The 19695-nt window shown below is 45.2% G+C and overlaps 1 protein-coding gene across 1 annotated transcript in view; it reads right to left on the bottom strand.

Annotated features, from left to right (window-relative positions):
• SEC24A (SEC24 homolog A, COPII coat complex component) overlaps positions 1–19695 on the bottom strand; it is a 122386-nt gene that overhangs the window by 20217 nt on the left and 82474 nt on the right. Inside the window, exons 11-12 of the mRNA XM_069763851.1 lie at positions 16564–16682; positions 12776–12831 (exon numbers count right to left, since the gene is read on the bottom strand). Of these exons, the coding sequence (XP_069619952.1) occupies positions 12776–12831; positions 16564–16682 (175 nt within the window). The remainder of the gene's footprint in view (positions 1–12775; positions 12832–16563; positions 16683–19695) is intronic.

Raw genomic sequence — 19695 nt, 5'->3', positions numbered from 1 at the left:
AAATATTACAATCCAGCCATGGCCGATGCTGCAATATCATCGGCCATGGCTGGAAACACTAATGTGCCCCCACCCCACCCCCCGATCTGTGGTCCGCTCCCCTCCGTCCTGTGCTCCGCTCCCCCGTCCTCCTGTCCGCTCCCCCCGTGCTCCAATCACACCCCCCGTGCTCCAATCAAACCCCCCGCGCTCCGATCACCCCCCCTGCACAGCGAAACCCCCCCCGTGCTCCGATTCCCCCCCCGTGCTCCGATCCCCCACCCCGTGCTCCAATCCACCCCCCCGTGTTCCGATCCACCCCCCCATGCTCTGATCCACCCCCCCCCCCCCCCGTGCTCCGACGCTCCCCCCGTGCCCTGATCTCCCCCCCCCTTATACTTACCTCCCGGGATCCGTCCGTCTTCTTTCCTGGGCGCCGCCATCTTCCAAAATGGCGGGCGCATGTGCAGCCGGGAGATTCGTTCCAAAGTGAGTTTTGATCACTGAGATATAACCTATCTCAGTGATCAAAATAAAAAAAAATAGTAAATGACCCCCCCCCCTTTGTCACCCCCATAGGTAGGGACAATAAAAAAATAAAGAATTTTTTTTTTTTTACACTAAGGTTAGAATAGGGTTAGGGTTAGGGGTAGGGTTAGGGGTAGGGTTAGGGGTAGGGTTAGGGTTAGGGGTAGGGTTAGGGTTAAGGGTAGGGGTAGGGTTAGGGGTAGGGTTAGGGGTAGGGCTAGGGGTAGGGTTAGGGTTTCGGTATGTGCACACGTATTCTGTTCCTCTGCGGATTTTTCCGCTGTGGATTTGATAAATCCGCAGTGCTAAACCGCTGTGGATTTATCGCGGTTTTTCTGCGCATTTCACTGCGGATTTACAACTGCGATTTTCTATTGGAGCAGTTGTAAAACCGCTGCGGAATCCGCAGAAAGAAGTGACATGCTGTGGAATGTAAACCGCTACGTTTCCGTGCAGTTTTTCCGCAGCATGTGTACAGCGATTTTTGTTTCCCATAGGTTTACATTGAACTGTAAACTCATGGGAAACTGCTGCGGATCTGCAGCGTTTTCCGCAGCGTGTGCACATACCTTTAGAATTAGGCTATGTGCACACGGTGCGGATTTTGCTGCGGATCTGCAGCGGATTGGCCGCTGCGGATTCGCAGCAGTGTTCCATCAGGTTTGCAGTTCCATGTAAACATATGGAAAATCAAATCCGCTGTGCCCATGGTGCGGAAAATACCACGCGGAAATGCTGCGTTGTATTTTCCGCAGCATGTCAATTCTTTGTGCGGATTCCGCAGCGTTTTACACCTGTTCCTCAATAGGAATCCACAGGTGAAATCCGCACAAAAAACACTGGAAATCCACGGTAAATCCGCAGGTAAAACGCAGTGCCCTTTACCCGCGGATTTTTCAAAAATGATGCTGAAAAATCTCACACGAATCCGCAACGTGGGCACATAGCCTTAGGGTTAGGGTTGGAATTAGGGTTGTGGTTAGGGGTGTGATTAGGGTTATGGCTACAGTTGGGATTAGGGTTAGGGGTGTGTTGGGGTTAGTGTTGGAGTTAGAATTGAGGGGTTTCCACTGTTTAGGCACATCAGGGGTCTCCAAACGCAACATGGCGCCACCATTGATTCCAGCCAATCTTGTATTCATAAAGTCAAATGGTGCTCCCTCAATTCCGAGCCCCGACGTGCGCCCAAACAGTGGTTTACCCCCACATATGGGGTACCAGCATACTCAGGACAAACTGCACAACAATTACTGGGGTCCAATTTCTCCTGTTACCCTTGTGAAAATAAAAAAATGCTTGCTAAAACAATTTTTGAGGAAAGAAAAATTATTTTTTATTTTCACGGCTCTGCGTTGTAAACGTCTGTGAAACACTTGGGAGTTCAAAGTGCTCACCACATATCTAGATAAGTTCCTTGCGGGGTCTAGTTTCTAAAATGGGGTCACTTGTGGGGGGTTTCTACTGTTTAGGCACACCAGGGGCTCTGCAAACGCAACGTGACGTCTGCAGACCATTCCATCAAAGTCTGCATTTCAAAAGTCACTACTTCCCTTCGGAGCCCCGACGTGTGCCCAAACAGTGGTTTACCCCCACACATGGGGTATCAGCGTACTCAGGACAAACTGGACAACAACTTTTGTGGTCCAATTTCTCCTTTAACCCTTGGGAAAATAAAAAATTCTGGGCTAAATTATTGTTTTTGAGGAAAGAAAACGTATTTATTATTTTCACTGCTCTGTGTTATGAACTTCTGTGAAGCACTTGGGGGTTCAAAGTGCTCACCTCACATCTAGATAAGTTCCTTTTGGGGTCTAGTTTCCAAAATGGGGTCACTTGTGGGGGGTTTCTACTGTTTAGCCACATCAGGGGCTCTGCAAACGCAACGTGACGTCCGCAGAGCATTCCATCAAAGTCTGCATTTCAAAACGTCACTACTTCACTTCCGAGCCCCAGCATGTGCCTAAACAGTGGTTTACCCCCACATATGGGGTATCAGCGTACTCAGGAGAAACTGGACAACAACTTTTGGGGACAAATTTCTCCTGTTACCCTTGGGAAAATAAAAAATAGCGGGCTAAAAAATCATTTTTGAGAAAATAATTTTTTTTTTAATTTTCATGGCTCTGCGTTATAAACTTCTGTGAAGCACTTGAGGGTTCAAAGTGCTCACCACACATCTAGATTAGTTCCTTTGGGGGTCTAGTTTCCAAAATGGGGTCATTTGTGGGGGATCTCCAATGTTTAGGCACACAGGGGCTCTCCAAACGCGACATGGTGTCCGCTAATGATTGGAGCTAATTTTCCATTTAAAAAGCCAAATGGCGTGCCTTCCCTTCTGAGCCCTGCCGTGCGCCCAAACAGTGGTTTACCCCCACATATGGGGTATCTGCGTACTCAGGACAAACTGGACAACAACATTTGTGGTCCAATTTCTCCTATTACCATTGGCAAAATAGGAAATTCCAGGCTAAAAAATCATTTTTGAGAAAAGAAAAATTATTTTTTATTTTCATGGCTCTGCATTATAAACTTCTGTGAAGCACCTGGGGGTTTAAAGTGCTCAGTATGCATCTAGATTAGTTCCTTGGGGGGTCTAGTTTCCAAAATGGGGTCACTTGTGGAGGAGCTCCAATGCATAGGCACACAGGGGCTCTCCAAACGCGACATGGTGTCCGCTAACAATTGGAGCTAATTTTCCATTCAAAAAGTCAAAAGGCGCGCCTTCCCTTCCGAGCCCTGCCGTGTGCCCAAACAGTGGTTTACCCCCACATATGAGGTATCGGCGTACTCGTGAGAAATTGCTCAACAAATTTTAGGATCCATTTTATCCTATTGCCCATGTGAAAATGAAAAAATTGAGGCGAAAATAAATTTTTTGTGAAAAAAAAGTACTTTTTCATTTTTACGGATCAATTTGTGAAGCACCTGAGGGTTTAAAGTGCTCACTAGGCATCTAGATAAGTTCCTTGGGGGGCCCAGTTTCCAAACTGGGGTCACTTGTGGGGGAGCTCCAATGTTTAGGCACAAAGGGTCTCTCCAAACGCGACATGGTGTCCGCTAACGATGGAGATAATTTTTCATTCAAAAAGTCAAATGGCGCTCCTTCCCTTCCTAGCCTTACCATGTGCCCAAACAGTGGTTTACCTCCACATGTGAGGTATCAATGTACTCAGGAGAAATTGCCCAACAAATTTTAGGATCCATTTTATCCTGTTGTCCATGTGAAAATGAAAAAATTGAGGGTAAAAAATTTTTTTGTGAAAAAAAAGTACTTTTTCATATTTACGGATCAATTTGTGAAGCACCTGGGGGTTTAAAGGGCTCACTATGCATGTAGATAAGTTCCATGGGGCGTCTAGTTTCCAAAATGGGGTCACTTGTGGGGGAGCTCCAATTTTTAGGCACACGGGGGCTCTCCAAACGTGACATGGTGTCCGCTAATGAGTGCAGCCAATTTTTCATTCAAAAAGTCAAATGGCGCTCCTTCCCTTCCAAGCCCTGCCGTGCGCCCAAACAGTGGTTTACCCCCACATATGAGGTATCAGCGTACTCAGGACAAATTGGACAACAACTTTCGTGGTTCAGTTTCTCCTTTTACCATTGGGAAAATAAAAAAATTGTTGCTGAAAAATCATTTTTGTGACTAAAAAGTTAAATGTTCATTTTTTCCTTCCATTTTGCTTCTGCTACTGTGAAGCACCTGAAGGGTTAATAAACTTCTAGAATGTGGTTTTGAGTACCTTGAGGGGTGCAGTTTTTAGAATGGTGTCACTTTTGGGTATTTTCAGCCATATAGACCCCTCAAACTGACTTCAAATGTGAGGTGGTCCCTAAAAAAAATGGTTTTGTAAATTTCGTTGTAAAAATGAGAAATCGCTAGTCAAATTTTAACCCTTATAACTTCCTAGCAAAAAAAAATTTTGTTTCCAAAATTGTGCTGATGTAAAGTAGACATGTGGGAAATGTTATTTATTAACTATTTTGTGTCACATAACTCTCTGGTTTAACAGAATAAAAATTCAAAATGTGAAAATTGCGAAATTTTCAAAATTTTCGCCAAATTTCCGTTTTTATCACAAATAAACACAGAATTTATTGACCTAAATTTACCACTAACATGAAGCCCAATATGTCACGAAAAAACAATCTCAGAACCGCTAGGATCCATTGAAGCGTTCCTGAGTTATTACCTCATAAAGGGACACTGGTCAGAATTGCAAAAAACGGCAAGGTCTTTAAGGTCAAAATAGGCTGGGTCATGAAGGGGTTAACCTATTTAAAGGGAATGTGTGGTGGTTTTTATTTTTGTATTAATAGTTATTATATAATCATTTTTTTTTTTGTTCAAATAAATTTTTATTAAGAATAACAGTACAATTAACATGTTTCATTTGCATTTTCAATACAGAGTATTTTTCCCCCCTCTCCCTTCAAACAGCCCCCTTCGATCCCAAAGCCCCCCTCCCCCACCCCACAAAGCAGCTCGTCTTGTTAATTACTACCATCATTAAAACAATTGAGTGTCTAATCCCTCAACCAATCGTATAAGCCACACTTCACATTACTATCCCATAGCAATCCATGGAGACCACATTTTATTGAACGTTTCAGTTTTCCCTTTCTTCTTATAAATCCCTTTTTCTAGTGTCAGGCCCTGTTTTACGTACTGGAGGAATTCTCCTCTTGACGGCGGCTCTTCCCTAATCCAGTTTCTAGCTATCACCTTCCTAGCCATATACAACAATCTGGCTATAGCTATCTTTAGGTGTTTATCCACTCCAATCTCACCCACGCATCCCAACAAACAGACAACTGGATCCCTTGGCACCGTGCATCCATACGCACCTTCCATACGACTTAAAACTACCACCCAAAAGGCAACCAACCTCGGACATGTCCACATCATATGGAAAATGTCTGCATCCGTAGACCTACACCTCGGACATTCAGAGTCATTACGCAATCCTGCCTTATATAGCACCATCGGAGACCTATAAACTCTGTGTACCACATAAAGCTGTGACAATCTATACGGTTCACTCAGCGACAGTCTTGGGATCCATTCCAACACCGACTCCCAAGTCTCATTATCCATTGGGCCCAGATCTCTTTCCCATTTAGCTCTCGCCATTATTGGAAACCCCAATAGGAAAGTGTGCAACAGATCCCTGTACAGAGTGGATATGACTCCTCCAGTCGTCCCGTCATTACACACATACTCCAGTACTATATCCCTTTGAATCCTAATACCTCCGTTCCTACTCTGAGCTCCAAAAGCGTGCCTCATCCGCAGATACTGATACTCCCCTGCATTTCCAAGGCCAAATTCCGCCTGCAATTGGGAGAATGATTTCAGTTCACCTTGCTCAATTATTTGATACACATACTGAATCCCTTTGCCCAGCCATTCTATCAATACCCCTAATGCCTCAAATTCTTTCAGATTGTTATTATGCCATAGCGGCGAGTATCTAGTCAAGTCCGTGATCCCACGTATGTGCCTCAATCTACTCCACAGCTTGCGTATCAACAGCAAAGTCGGGTATAGCTTCCCCAAACTCTCCAAGGATCCATCCTCCAAACATTGCACCACTGGCCTTCTTTTTGTCACCACTTCCATCAACCGCTGTACCGCTCCAGATGACCCCTCATGCGCCCAGCCCCTTAGATGCTGACTCTGGGCTGCGAGGAAGTACAATTCAGGGTTAGGCAATGCCAGACCCCCATCATCCTTGGGTCGCTGAAGTGTCTCTAGTTTAATACGCGGATGTTGCCTCCCCCAAATCAAGTTCCTAAACAGAGAGTTGATCTGTCTAAATTTCCCACGTGGTATCCAAACCGGTGCATTGTGAAGAATATACAGTATTTTTGGCATCAGAATCATTTTGATAAGATTCACCCTACCTACCACAGACAAATGTAGCTTGAGCCATGCATCCGCTTTTGCCTTGAGTGCACCCAAGATTGGAGTCAGATTCTCATGTATATAGTCAGTGACCGGCATAGATACCCATATTCCCAGGTACTTAAATTTACTCGTCACCTCCAGTCGCCCATTCTCCAATGGCTCCCCATCCACATCGTCCACCTTAAACAAGATAGACTTACTCCAGTTTATCCTAAGCCTCGACACTGATCCAAATCGTTCAATAATCCCAATGGCTCCTTCCAAGGATGCAACTGGATCTGCCAGAAACAACAAAATGTCGTCCGCATACAACGCCACCCTTTCTTCAATCACCCCATATTTAAATCCCGTCATCTCATCAGACCGTCGAAGCTTAGCAGCCAGCGGCTCCACTGCTAGAGCAAACAAAAGGGGGGAAAGCGGACACCCCTGCCTCGTCCCTCTAGCCAATTGTATGGTCCGTGACAACTCCCCATTTACCCTAACCCTGGCCATCGGCATCGAGTACATTAATTGAATCCAGGATATGAACTGCGGTCCAAACCCCATTCTTTGCAACACTTGCCAGAGATACCCCCACTCCACACTATCGAACGCCTTGTGGGCGTCTAAAGATGCAATAACTCTCTGGCCACAGTTATCAGCTCTGAGTTGCAAGTTCACATACAATCTTCGCAAGTTGATCGCAGTTGACCTATCAGGCATAAAGCCAGATTGATCTGCGTGTACCAGGCCAGAAATAACACTTGTCAACCTCATCGCCAACACCTTAGCCAGGAGTTTAACGTCAATAGTAAGTAAAGAAATTGGTCGATATGAATCCGGCTGTGTCAGGTCTTTCCCCTCCTTTGGAATCACCACTATTGTGGCCTCCCGCATAGATGCCGGCAGCCTTCCGCCAATCCTAGCCTCCTCCAAGACCACCTTCAATTTAGGGATCAACACTTCCCCCAAGTTTTTATAAATTTCAGCAGGAAATCCGTCTACGCCAGGCGCCTTCCCATTAGCCATCGACTGTAATGCCCGTCCCAGATCCTCTTCCGTAATGGGAGCCTCCAGATCCTCCCTATCCCTGTCACTCAGCCTCGGGAGCTCCAACTCCTCAAGGAACGCCACCGTGTCCTCCATTGACCCATCTACCCGAGAGGAGTATAAGTCTGCGTAAAAATCTGCAAAAGTCTCCAAAATCTCTGAAGTCTCCGAAACAGCAACACCACTCCCAGTCACCAGAGAATGAACAAAGGATGTATTTCCCTGGGCAGATGCCACCAGCGACAGTAAATGACCCACTGATTCACCCTCCTGATAATAGGCCAGATTCATGAATTCCCTCTTCCTTTCAGCCTTACTCAGCAAGACCGCCTCTAGCTGGTTTTGAGCTGCTTTCAACCTCCTCCCAGCCTCCAGAGTACCCGTTATTACCATCTCATCTTCAGCCACCCTCAGCCCATCAATCGCCAACCTCTCTGCCTCTCTCGATTTCCGCTTACACCTGCTAATATCCCTAAACAACAGCCCTCTCAAGTACGCTTTCATGGCTTCCCACACAGTAAGCACATCTACACTTCCCTCATTTATCTCAAAAAATTCCCCTAGTTCCTTCTTAATCTTCTCCAAATCTATACTGTGTAGCCAATTAGGGTGAATTTTCCACTCCCTTCTGCTCCCGTTCCGTGTCCCCACTGGTCTAAATTCCACTTTAACTGGACTATGGTCTGAGAGAGCCCTAGGTAAATATCTCACATCCCCCACCATCGTATCTAATAATCGGTTACCTAGTGCCAGATCAATCCTAGACAGCGTACCATGAGCTGGCGAGTAGCATGAATACGCCCTTTCCCCGATATGCCTAACTCTCCATAAATCAACCATGCCCACTTCCCCGACATAAGTCCCAAACGTAGTGGTATGTCCCGCCGTCCTATTCTGGGGGTTTTTGTTCTTGTCCCAAAAGTCATCACATATATTATTAAGGTCGCCGATAATTAGTAATGGTAACGGTCCCCAGCGCTCTACCGTCTCCAGCACCTCTCATCTTCTTGCTTGAGTATGGGGGCGGAATATACATTGCCACTATACACATCAATACTCCATTCATTTTACACTTCACCACCACATACTGACCATCCAAATCTTCCTTTACCGCTACCTCCTCATATTGCACCCCAGCAGGAATCAACACAGACACACCCCTAGAATACGTTGAGAAAGTAGAATGATATGCTTTCTGTATCCAGCGCCTATTCAATACATTCACCCTCTCCCGCACTAAATGTGTCTCCAGCAGACATATCATTGAAACCTTCTGCTCTTGAGCATACTGTAGACTTGCCGCTCGCCGTGTTTTATCCGCCAGACCTCTCACATTCCAACTCAATATTTTAATACATTCTCCCCCCCTGTGGCTCATCATTTCTCATTTTATCCAATTTCCCAAGTATGAGCTGCCCCACCCCTCCCATCCCCCCTACCCCCTGCCGCCCCCCTACCTCCTCCCAACTTACCCCCCTAACCCCCCCAGTGTAACGCATTTTTCCTCTCAGCAAGAGTGGGGCTCCACTGCCCACTGCGAACACTCTCCCTCACTTAACCCTCTCCATTCGCGTCCCGCTGCCACACTAAACATAATTTCCCCCTAACTTTAACTTAATTATAACTTAACATTGCACTTCTATGACATGTAAGAAAAATAGCAAACCAATTTACAATATCCGTCATAGCCCTCCTCCCCCACATTTGGTAGACAGTACTGTCCCCTCCGGCCAGTCCTCAACATGGCCTAGCAGAACCCTCAGCAGTTGCTCAACTTTAAAACCAACGCTAACCAGCGCAAAACTCTCCGCCAATGACAGAGAAACCAATTTCCAGCCAAATCTCGCCGGCATATCAGTCTCCCACTCCTTTCAACTTTTTCTCATTGGTGTCAAGCCACTGGGCAGCGTCCTCCGGTGTCAGGAAGAAATGTGTCTTATTAAAAGCCACCAGTCTCAGTTTGGCGGGAAACATCACTGAATACTGCACTCCCAGCTCCCTCAGTCGCCGCTTGACTCCAGTAAACTTCATCCGCTGCTTCTGAACCGCAGCGGAATAATCCGGATAAATGGCGATTTTCTGACCTCCAGCCGTCAGATCCTCCATCTCTCTAGCCTTTCTAAGGATAATGTCTCTGTCCCGGTAGTTCAGTATTTTAGCAAGCATGGTACGGGGATTCGCTCCTGGGGCAGGGGCTGCGGCGGGACCCTATGAGCACGTTCAACAGCAAAAACTTTTGTCAACACTGTGTTCCCAATCTTCTCCAGCAGCCAGTTCTCCACAAACTCAGTGGGATTTCTCCCCTCAGTCTTTTCAGGCAGCCCCACTATACGTATATTATTTCTTCTGGACCTATTTTCCAGATCCTCATTTTTGGCAGCGAGCTCGGCTATTGCTTGGGCAAACTTCTTTTCAGCTTTTTGTAGCTTAACTATGTGATCTTCTGCCGTGCTCACCCTCTCCTCCACCACTCCTATACGTTTGTCCATTTTCTGCAGAGCCGCATTTATCTGTGCCGTGTCCCCTTTAACTTCCTGCATCTGCTGGGCCAAGGAGTTCAGGGATTGCTGACATGAAGAGATCAGTGTGATAACATCTCTAAGGGTCGGCTCCTCTCCCTGTGATATGGCTTCAGGTCCCCCACTAGCCCCAGCCATGCTGCCTCTCTCCTTCCCCCTCTGTACCTCATGCTGCTCGGCTGTGCTTGCTTCCTCCTCCTCCTGGTCAGCTCCAGATCCTGGTTCTGCCTCCTCTGCAGCCTCCACTCTGGCATACTGCTGCAGCTTTGCGGCCACCTCCATGCGCCGCTGACATGCAGCGTTCTCCTTCTCGGCATCCTCCCTAGCATTGGAGCCATCTTGGCTGGCTCCTGCATCGCTGGTGCCAGCGTCTTTCTGCCGCCTCCTGGTCATCGCTGCCGACTCCGGACCTGCTGCTCCGCACCGCTGCACTCTCCGGACCTTCAGCCAGCCAGATTTAGGTGAGTTTACCCGAAAATCGGGGTTAAAACAGGATTTTTGTCCTTCTGGCAGCGGGAGCACTCTTCCCTGCTTCCACTCACATGGCCAGCTAGGACACGCCCCCTATATAATCATTTTTAAACCTAATTGAAACGTGTTTTAATATTTTCTTTTTCAAGTGCAAATGTCTGAACATGACACTTACAAACTGCAGATACAGCAGTCCCAGTGTCCGAACACATCTCCTACACTGTGGCTGCCTCAGCGCAGAATTGGGCACGTCCCATGGGCTCTCCAGGCCGCCGCTGTGGGGGACGCCAGGTGCCATTTCTTTGTAGCCCAGAGCCATGCAAGTATGGAAACAACCTAAGCCAGCAACCAAAAGGAATCACAACCTGGAATTTATTTCTTCAAGTTAAAAACATATCAAACATTGCGGCTTAAGTCTCACTGGATACATGTTTTTAACTTGAAGAAATTAAATTCCAAATTTGGATAAGTTTTTGATGCTGGCTTTGCTGGTTTCATTTTGTTGATCCATGGCCTAACAAGCAGGCGTACAACAAGTGGAGGTGAGCTGCGCAGATTCCCCCTGAGCAGGGCGCACAGCTACAATTTCTCCCTGTCACCACTCGTGCAGTTTCAGCCATGAGCGGTGACAGGAGATACGGGGCAGAGGTGGGGAGAGGAACAACAGGAAATCGAGCTGTTCTCACCACTGGAATAAGTCACCACCGCAGCTATGATGTGAGCGCCAAGAGCAGTGCTGCCGCTTTGTTAGCTTGACGTTAGTAGTACAATGTCAAGCTGCCGACCTGTGCTCACCGCTGCTGTCATCACAGTGTTCAGAGCACAGCAAAGTAATCACTAGTGATGAGTGCTATTGCTTGTTACTAGACTGCCTGAGGTATGACAAACATGGGCAATCCCTGCATATTTTGTGGCTGTGGGAACTCGAACCAGTCACTCGAATACCCGCGATACTTGTTACATACCCAAGCACCCTAGACAAACTCAGGTAATCTAGCACTTGCACTCATCCGTCGTAATCACCACACTGCTGTGCTCTGAACACACTCTGCTCTGCTATATCAGTGTAAAGCCTCATTCAGATTCCTGCATTACAGACATTTAATGAGGCTTTACAGCAACATCTGCAGCACAATCTACTTAGTGGTGTATCCAACGCTCATCATGTGTGCTACATCCAGCATAGATGTATCTAATCCTATCATGTTTACTACAGCCTGGTGAGCTGTGTATCTAATCCAATCATGTGTGATACAGTGAGCAGCGCAGAACCAACCGACAGTCGGCGCTGCCAGTGTTCTGTGGCACTGTCTACAAGTCGGTATCATTTTGCAGTCACCAACAAAATGGAGCCAAACTGTGATCCTAAACTTTATCCTCCCTTAGGCTATGTGCACACGTTCAGGATTTCTTGCAGGAATTTCCTGAGCAAAACCGGACATTTTCTGCAAGAGATCCGCATGTGTTTTTTTGACGCGTGTTTTGGGCGTTTTTGACGCATTTTTTCCGGAGCTTCCCAATGCATTAAATAGCAGGAAAAACTAAAAAAACCCGCAAAATGAATGAACATGCTGCGTTTTTTTTTTTTGCGGAAAAAAATGCATCATGTGCACAAAAATTGCGGAATGCATTCTAAATTATGGGATGCATGATGTATGTGTTTTTATGCGTTTTTATAGCGAAAAAACGTGAAAAAAACGCAACGTGTGCACACAGCCTTAATCTAATGCAAACACCAAGGAGGAGGAGGAGGAGGAGTGACACCAGAAACATGGAGCAGATCTCCCCCCCGCCCCCCCATTTCCTGCTGCCATATTATACCTAGTATTACACTAGGTTTTCATGGCAAATGTCATCAGCTGTGCTTTCTAGTGTTTAAAGTAGAAATTATCAAAACTAATTAATTTTCATATTTTGTATAATTTTTAAAAATTTTCTAAAATGTAAAAACATGCGGAAAAAAACGTGGTGTGTGGAATGGGCTCAGAAGTGGAGCACACTCCGCACATAAGTGACATTTGCTGCAGCGACTGCAACTAAAAGCTGGGCTTCATCCGAGACTAATGTGTTCCTCTGTTCTGCAAATATCCATGGGATAATGTTCCCTGTGGGGTCTAAAAATAAAAGAGGAAACAAACAGAAAGAAATAAAACAAAAATGGAAGAATAGAATGGAGTAACACTTCCCGGCAGATTTATGGTAAGCCCCTTACATATTTTATTGGTCTCGTTGGATACACTAATCCAATCAAACCCACTGCATAAACCTGAAGTGAACCCTTTCTTAAACAAGCTCGTCATTTTACAACGTGTGCGAATATTTGTACGATATTCCATACCTCTTTGCATTCATTTAAATTAACCAACAGGTTCTCCGGCATTGGGATAAACACATCTGCAAATGGACACAAATAATCTGAGTTACAGGTTATTGAGCAACAAATGTAGAAAACCAAATCAGTTCTGATTGTGTAAAAGCAGAGAGAAAACCCCATTGATGGTGGGAATGGTGCAAATAATCTCAGCTGCTGTGCAGGCGATGTACTATGAAGGGGCAAGGGCATCAAACAGGTTTTCCTCTCTACAAAACTTCTTATGGAATACAGAAGAGACGCATATAAAGTCCTGGATTTACCAACAAGTTCCCCAAGATTAAGCATTGTACATGCACCTTCTAAAAAGCATTAAGACCCGAAGATTGGAACAGAGAAATAATGACAATGCTGCACCAGAGACCAATTCTCAAGTATACACCATCTTATAGTGACCTTTCACCAGTTTGAGCATGTCAGACTGGTAACATGGAATAGTGGCTGAGCGGCTGAGATACGTTTTTATTTATTTTTAATTTCTCTTCCATGTTGTGGAGATTTTAGCTTGAAAAGTTTAGGTTATAATTTATGCTGTGTATTACTAGAGACCTGTCTCTGGGGTTGTATATTTCTTCCTCTGCAAGAGGTTGATCAATCAAAACCAGCAACATGCAGGGAATAAAAAATAAAAAAAGCCCTCACTATAGCTTTTAAAAGGAACCTGTCACCCCCAAAATCGAGGATGAGCTAAGCCCACGGACATCAGGGGCTTATGTACAGCAAGCTGGAATGCTATAGATAAGCCCCCGATGTATTCTGAAAGATGAGAAAAAGAGATTATACTAGACTCACCCAGGGGCGGTCCCAGTCTGGTTCTGGTCCGATGGGCGTCACGGTCCGGTCCCGGGCCTCCCATCTTCTTACGATGACGTCCGCTTCTTGTCTTTACGCTGCGTCTCCGGCGCAGGCGTACTTTGTCTGCCCTGTTGAGGGCAGAGCAAAGTACTGCTGTGCGCAGGGAAAGGTCAGAGAGGCCCGACGCCTGAGCACTGCAGTACTTTGCTCTGCCCTCAACAGAGCAGACAAAGTACGCCTGCGCCGGAGCGTGAAGACAAGAGGACGTCATCCCATGAAGATGGGAGGCCCCGGACCGCGAAGCCCATCAGATCGGTCCGCCCACGTGAGTATAATCTAACCTCTTTTTCTCATCTTTCAGGATACATCGGGGGCTTATCTACAGCATTACAGAATGCTGTAGATAAGCCCCTGATGCCGGTGGGCTTAGCTCACCTTCAATTTTGGGGGTGACATGTTCCCTTTAACAGGTTTTATTTTGTTTAAGGAGCTCAAACTGTGTTATATATCATAATGGGCCGAGAATAAAGTGTGTACAGCAGCCACTGTGAGGAGGGACAGTACAGCAGAGCTAACCTTTGTCTCATTACAAACACCTTTACACTCTTCTCCACAGTGCAAGCCGCTCTCTTGCATACCCTCCCCCCACACTGACCGCTGTGAGATTAAAGCTGAAGAAGTGTATGGAATCATACAGACCTCTGGTCCCCCCACATGTAATCACTCCACAGTGAGATCAGACTCATTACATGAGTCAAGCAGGAAGGCTTGACCAAAGCCATTAAAGGGGCATGCCCCCCCTCCCCACTGTATGTTGCTGCATGCTTCTGCTTGATCAACATCATACAAAGAAAAAAGTACACCCACTTGGAAAAAAAATCTCTGGTATCACAGTTTTGAGCCTATCATAAATTATAATCTAAAATTTACAAGGTAATATCTCCTCAATGAAGAGGAGACATTAAAAAGGAAGTTTTTATTATTTTTTACTCAGCTTTGCACTATTCCATAATATGGCCAGTTTAACATGTTCAAACTGGTAAAGGGTCCGCTTTAACTATATCCAAGCATTGAGCAAACTATTAAAGGAATGTATCATCAGAAAACCAGCCAGTTATATCAGGTTTTTATGATTGCAAAAAAAGTTAAAGTGTTTGGGTTTCTGAGCATGCTATGCTGGGGTTCTGTACTACATACTGTATATCAGCGTTTCCCAAATGCCAGTGCTCAAGGCGCCCCCCAACAGGTCAGGTTTTCAGGATTTCCTTAGCAGATGGCAGATGTGACAGTACTGTGTGATCGTTTTACATCTGCTACATGGGTAAGGAATCATACCTAGGACATATTACTAAATGTGGGCTGATTTCTTAAGGAGACACCTCTGATTATGGGATATGTGATATGTGTACTTGGTCCTAGGGGATTCTGGGTCCCATGATATCTTTGACATAGGCACAGAGCACTTTACTTTATATATTGAGCAGGTGTGATAGGTCACACAGGTCTGGTACCGGTTGTTCCCTTGCTGAGCATGTTTAAAAACTATACATTTCTTGGAGATTTTATGTAAAGAATTTATATGTGTTACAAATAAAAATGATTTTCACTTTTATAATATTTTGGACTTGAACTCCGTTTTTCTATGGGTTTAGTAGTCTTAGAAAATGAGGCATTTTTTTTTTTTAATACAAACTTTGGATTCTTTCCACCACTTAAATAAAAAAAAGAACCCGTACATGTTTGGTGTCTATGAACTCGTAATGACCTGGAGAATCATAATGACAAGTCAGTTTAGCATTTGGTGAACATGGTATAAAAAAAAAAAACAACACATGTGGAATTGCACTTTTTTGCAATTTCTCCACTCTTGGAATTATTTTCCCGTTTTCGAGTACATGACATGGTAAAACCAATGATGTTGTTCAAAAGTACAACTCGTCCTGCAAAAAGCAAGCCCTCACACGGCCATATTTACGGAAAAATAAAAGTTGTGGCTCTGGGAAGAAGGGGAGCAAAACACAAAAGCAAAAGAGAAAAAGGGCTGTGGCGTGAAGGGGTTAAGCACGGTCTTTTGTCATGAGGTAGTGTAGGTTCTGTTTGACCATGTACCTGCTGATTTGTAAAGTGCAGCAGAATACGTAGGCGCTATATAAAGCGAGATACTGTGTGATAATGTCCATCAGCAGCGAGTGGCTGGGGTTAGTTGGCCACAATATGAATAGTAAGGCTACTTTCACATTTACGTTTTTTGAAATCCATTGCTATGCGTCATTGTTGGATGCGTTTTTTTCCACATAGACTTGTATTACCGATGCATCGCGACGTATGGACACACGTTCCATGCACTGGATGCGTCGGTATTTGGAGGACCGTCGTAGCGAAAAAACGTTCAAGGGAACGTTTTTTCGTACGTCGTGGCGTGCATTTTAAACTGTGCATGCCCGGCCGGAACTCCACCCCCTCCTCCCTGGGAGTTTACTATGGGCAGCGGACGCGTTGGAACACTGCAGCAAAGTGAAGGACAGCATCCAATCCAGGTGAAGTATAAAAAGTCCTTTATTGTGCCAAATGCAACGATTCAACCATATAGGTCTTTTTCGAGCAGGACTAGGACGGGCATCCTTATATCAGTTGTGCTGTCGGCTATTTTCTATGCGTTGAAACACTGCGTCGCTCCCCAACTAGTGCAGAAAATCACCACTGTCCATCGGTACGTTGCGCAGACGCTTTGTGATGGGCCCGTACCAACGGAAGTGTGAAAGTAGCCTAAAGGAATCCAGAGCACACGCATTATTGGGCATTGTGACCACTATAATCGGTGACAGTTACTACCTAGTGGCGGACTCTCCTTACCTTCCTCCCCACCAGTTCTGCCAGGAGAGACGTAGCATCAATGAATGGAGTCAGATGCCGATAGCATGTCTCCCCAGCTAAGCACAAGGAGCACGGAAAGTACTTACCATCGATATCAGACACCACTAACATTTGGGGCTGTGACAATCCCTCCTGTAAACTGTAGAAATGGATTGTGCTGTCAAATGTGATGAAGCCAATCTTCGTCCTTGTGTTGCCAGGAAGCCTGTATGGGAAGAAGAGAGTTTGGAAAAGCCAGTGATGGTTCGTTACATGACAATTTACTTCCACACAAGTGGTATTCAAAGCAAAAACAGTCAGCGTTTGGTCATGTGCATGAGGCTCTACTGGCCATAAAGACTCCAGTGCCGTTACAAAAATGCCAAGCAGAACTTTACCAAGATGCGACTAAAGCTTTACTGGCAACAACAGGGCAACTGCAATCATGGGTAACTTGGGAAGCAGCATAAAGGCAATAAAGGCATGTTCAGATAACAATGGGGATACAAAAAAATGAGGAGTTTTCCTATGGTCATCTGAATCTGGTCTAAAAACATACTCCTGGGCAGCAGGCAACAAACTTAATAAAGGGGATGGGGGAACTACAATACCCAGAGAGATTAGCAAAATTAGGATTATTTAGCTTAGAAAAAAAGACGACTGAGGGGCGATCTAATAACCAGGTATAAGTATATAAGGGGACAACACAAATAGCTCTCCGAGGATCTGTTTATACCAAGGAAGGTGACGGGCACAAGGGGGCATTCTTTGCGTCTGGAGGAGAGAAGGTTTTTCCACCAACATAGAAGAGGATTCTTTACTGTTAGGGCAGTGAGAATCTGGAATTGCTTGCCTGAGGAGGTGGTGATGGCGAACTCAGTCGAGGGGTTCAAGAGAGGCCTGGATGTCTTCCTGGAGCAGAACAATATTGTATCATACAATTATTAGGTTCTGTAGAAGGACGTAGATCTGGGGATTTATTATGATGGAATATAGGCTGAACTGGATGGACAAATGTCTTTTTCAGCCTTGCTAACTATGTTACTATGTTAGGGTGGCTCAGTGGTTCGCACTATTGCCTTGCAGCATCAAGATCCTTGGTTTCAATCTGACCAATAACATTTATGGAGTTTGTATGTTCTCCTTAAGGTACCCCATACTCTTCCCAAACCAATAGGGAATTTCAATAGTGACAGCAAGTGATGATATTACAAGTTTAGTACTGCAAAATATGTTGGGTGTTATAAAAGCAAACGAAAATATACATATTTTTATATTAGCCACATACAGTATATGTTGCCACAAAAACCTCTTAGACATATTTTATCTACCATGCAGGCTAAATATAGCCTATCCAGCAAGAAAAACTACCCACTCGAGGCAACATATTAGAACAGGAGAACATACGAGCTATAGTAGGTAGATGTAGATACAACAACTAATTTTTATTCAAAATTGCACATAAATAATGTTACACATATATATTACAGCACTATACATATAAAATGATACAAGTACAAAGACTGAAAACTTCAGGGTAGCCCCAGACCGCCAAACTAACCCTATCATATGCCTGTATAGGACCCTCTAAAGTGCATGTGCAAAGTATTCCGGCATAGACCGGGTGACCCACCAACTGAGCCTATATACTGGCATCCTATTATTGTCTCACATAAACATAACCTATGTACTAAACCAGCACAGGCTTACCAATGGTGGGAGTTGGAAAGTACCGGGGTGGGGTGAGTGTAACATTATTTATGTGCAATTTTGAATAAAAATTAGTTGTTGTATCTACATCTACCTACTATAGCTCGTATGTTCTCCTGTTCTAATACAGTATATGTTGCAGGCCAGTAAAGGTACAACCTCGATTTCATTTTTTATGTAAATGTTTAATTTTACCTTCTAGAAACACTTTATCATACAATGAAATCATTCTACCAGTACCGCCAATCTCGTGGGATTTACTCCATCATACCGTTCTTTGCTTAGAGTTTTCTGTAGGGTCATGGTACACAGCAGGGACCTGATGTCCGTTTCTGGACTTTTTGTTCTGGGAAGAGGTCCCTATATCTCAATGACCTACACATTCATGTCACAGACTGCACTGGGGATGTGAGGACACATTTCGTGTTCCTCACCACCCCTGTACTGACATCAGTACGCAATCTTCTCAAGGTGTGTCAGCCCCAAAACGTTGCTGGGCAGCACTCCCTTTAGAGAGAGGGAAGGAGGATTAGACTAGGATGGCAAAAGATTCCGGAAACCAAGAAATAGAGCCGGTAAATTCTGCTGCACGCTGGAGACATACATTGAGACCTCATTCACATGGTACCGGTATCAGTGTGTCCATTTTTTACCATAAGTGTAATCTGTCTGTCCATCATCCATGTGTCCTTTGTTACCATCAGTATTAATGACGGATGGACAAAAAGGACAGAGCTTCTCCTATACTTTGCAGTGTTAATCATGGACAGTACAGATTGTACACTCATGCCATCAGAGTGCTGTATGTGTTTATAAACTGGCCCATAGACTTCTACTGGCCCCGGTCTTCCGTGCTGACAGAAGAAAATAGACATGTCTTGGGAGTTTTGCACAGACACACGGTCTGTGAAATAGTCTGTGAATATAGCACCATCTCTTTATATAATTGCTTTGTAAGGTTTTAAATTTCCTGTTTGGTCCAGATGTCACCGTATCCCAGAATTCCATGCGGAGGAAGTTCACCAACTGCCATATTGGGACACCCAAAGTGATGGGTGTCTCAATATGGAAACTGCTGCTGGTACCAACCTATTGCGTGGTACCACCAGCGGAACACAGTCGCACCACACATACACACACTATACGCACCACTCACACAGCCTCTTGCGCGGTACCCCCAGTGGAACCCCGTCGTGAACACGCCGCCACCGGGATCAGCCGAATGATTCACTGACTGCCGACATCTTTGTACATGAGGAGCGCATGCACAGTCTTAATGTGACTGCTGCCATCTGTCTGCACAAAGATGGTGGCGGTCTGATTTACTACGTCTGTGCGAATTAGGCGCAGGTGCAGTGAATCATTCGGCTGATCCCAGCGGCAGATGCACGACGTGTCTACAGGCAGAGGAAGCCGGTCACAATAAAGGGGTTTTCCCACGAACGAAAGTTCATTTTAAAAATTGACTGTGTCTGACCGTGTACAGAGCATACCACATCTCCTGGGTAAGGGAGGAAGCAAAAGACAAT

This window comes from Ranitomeya imitator, chromosome 4 (assembly GCF_032444005.1).
Source record: "Ranitomeya imitator isolate aRanImi1 chromosome 4, aRanImi1.pri, whole genome shotgun sequence".
In the NCBI taxonomy this organism is placed as follows: domain Eukaryota; kingdom Metazoa; phylum Chordata; class Amphibia; order Anura; family Dendrobatidae; genus Ranitomeya; species Ranitomeya imitator.
Note: the sequence above shows the minus strand (reverse complement) of the source record. Positions and strands in the feature narration are given on the sequence as shown.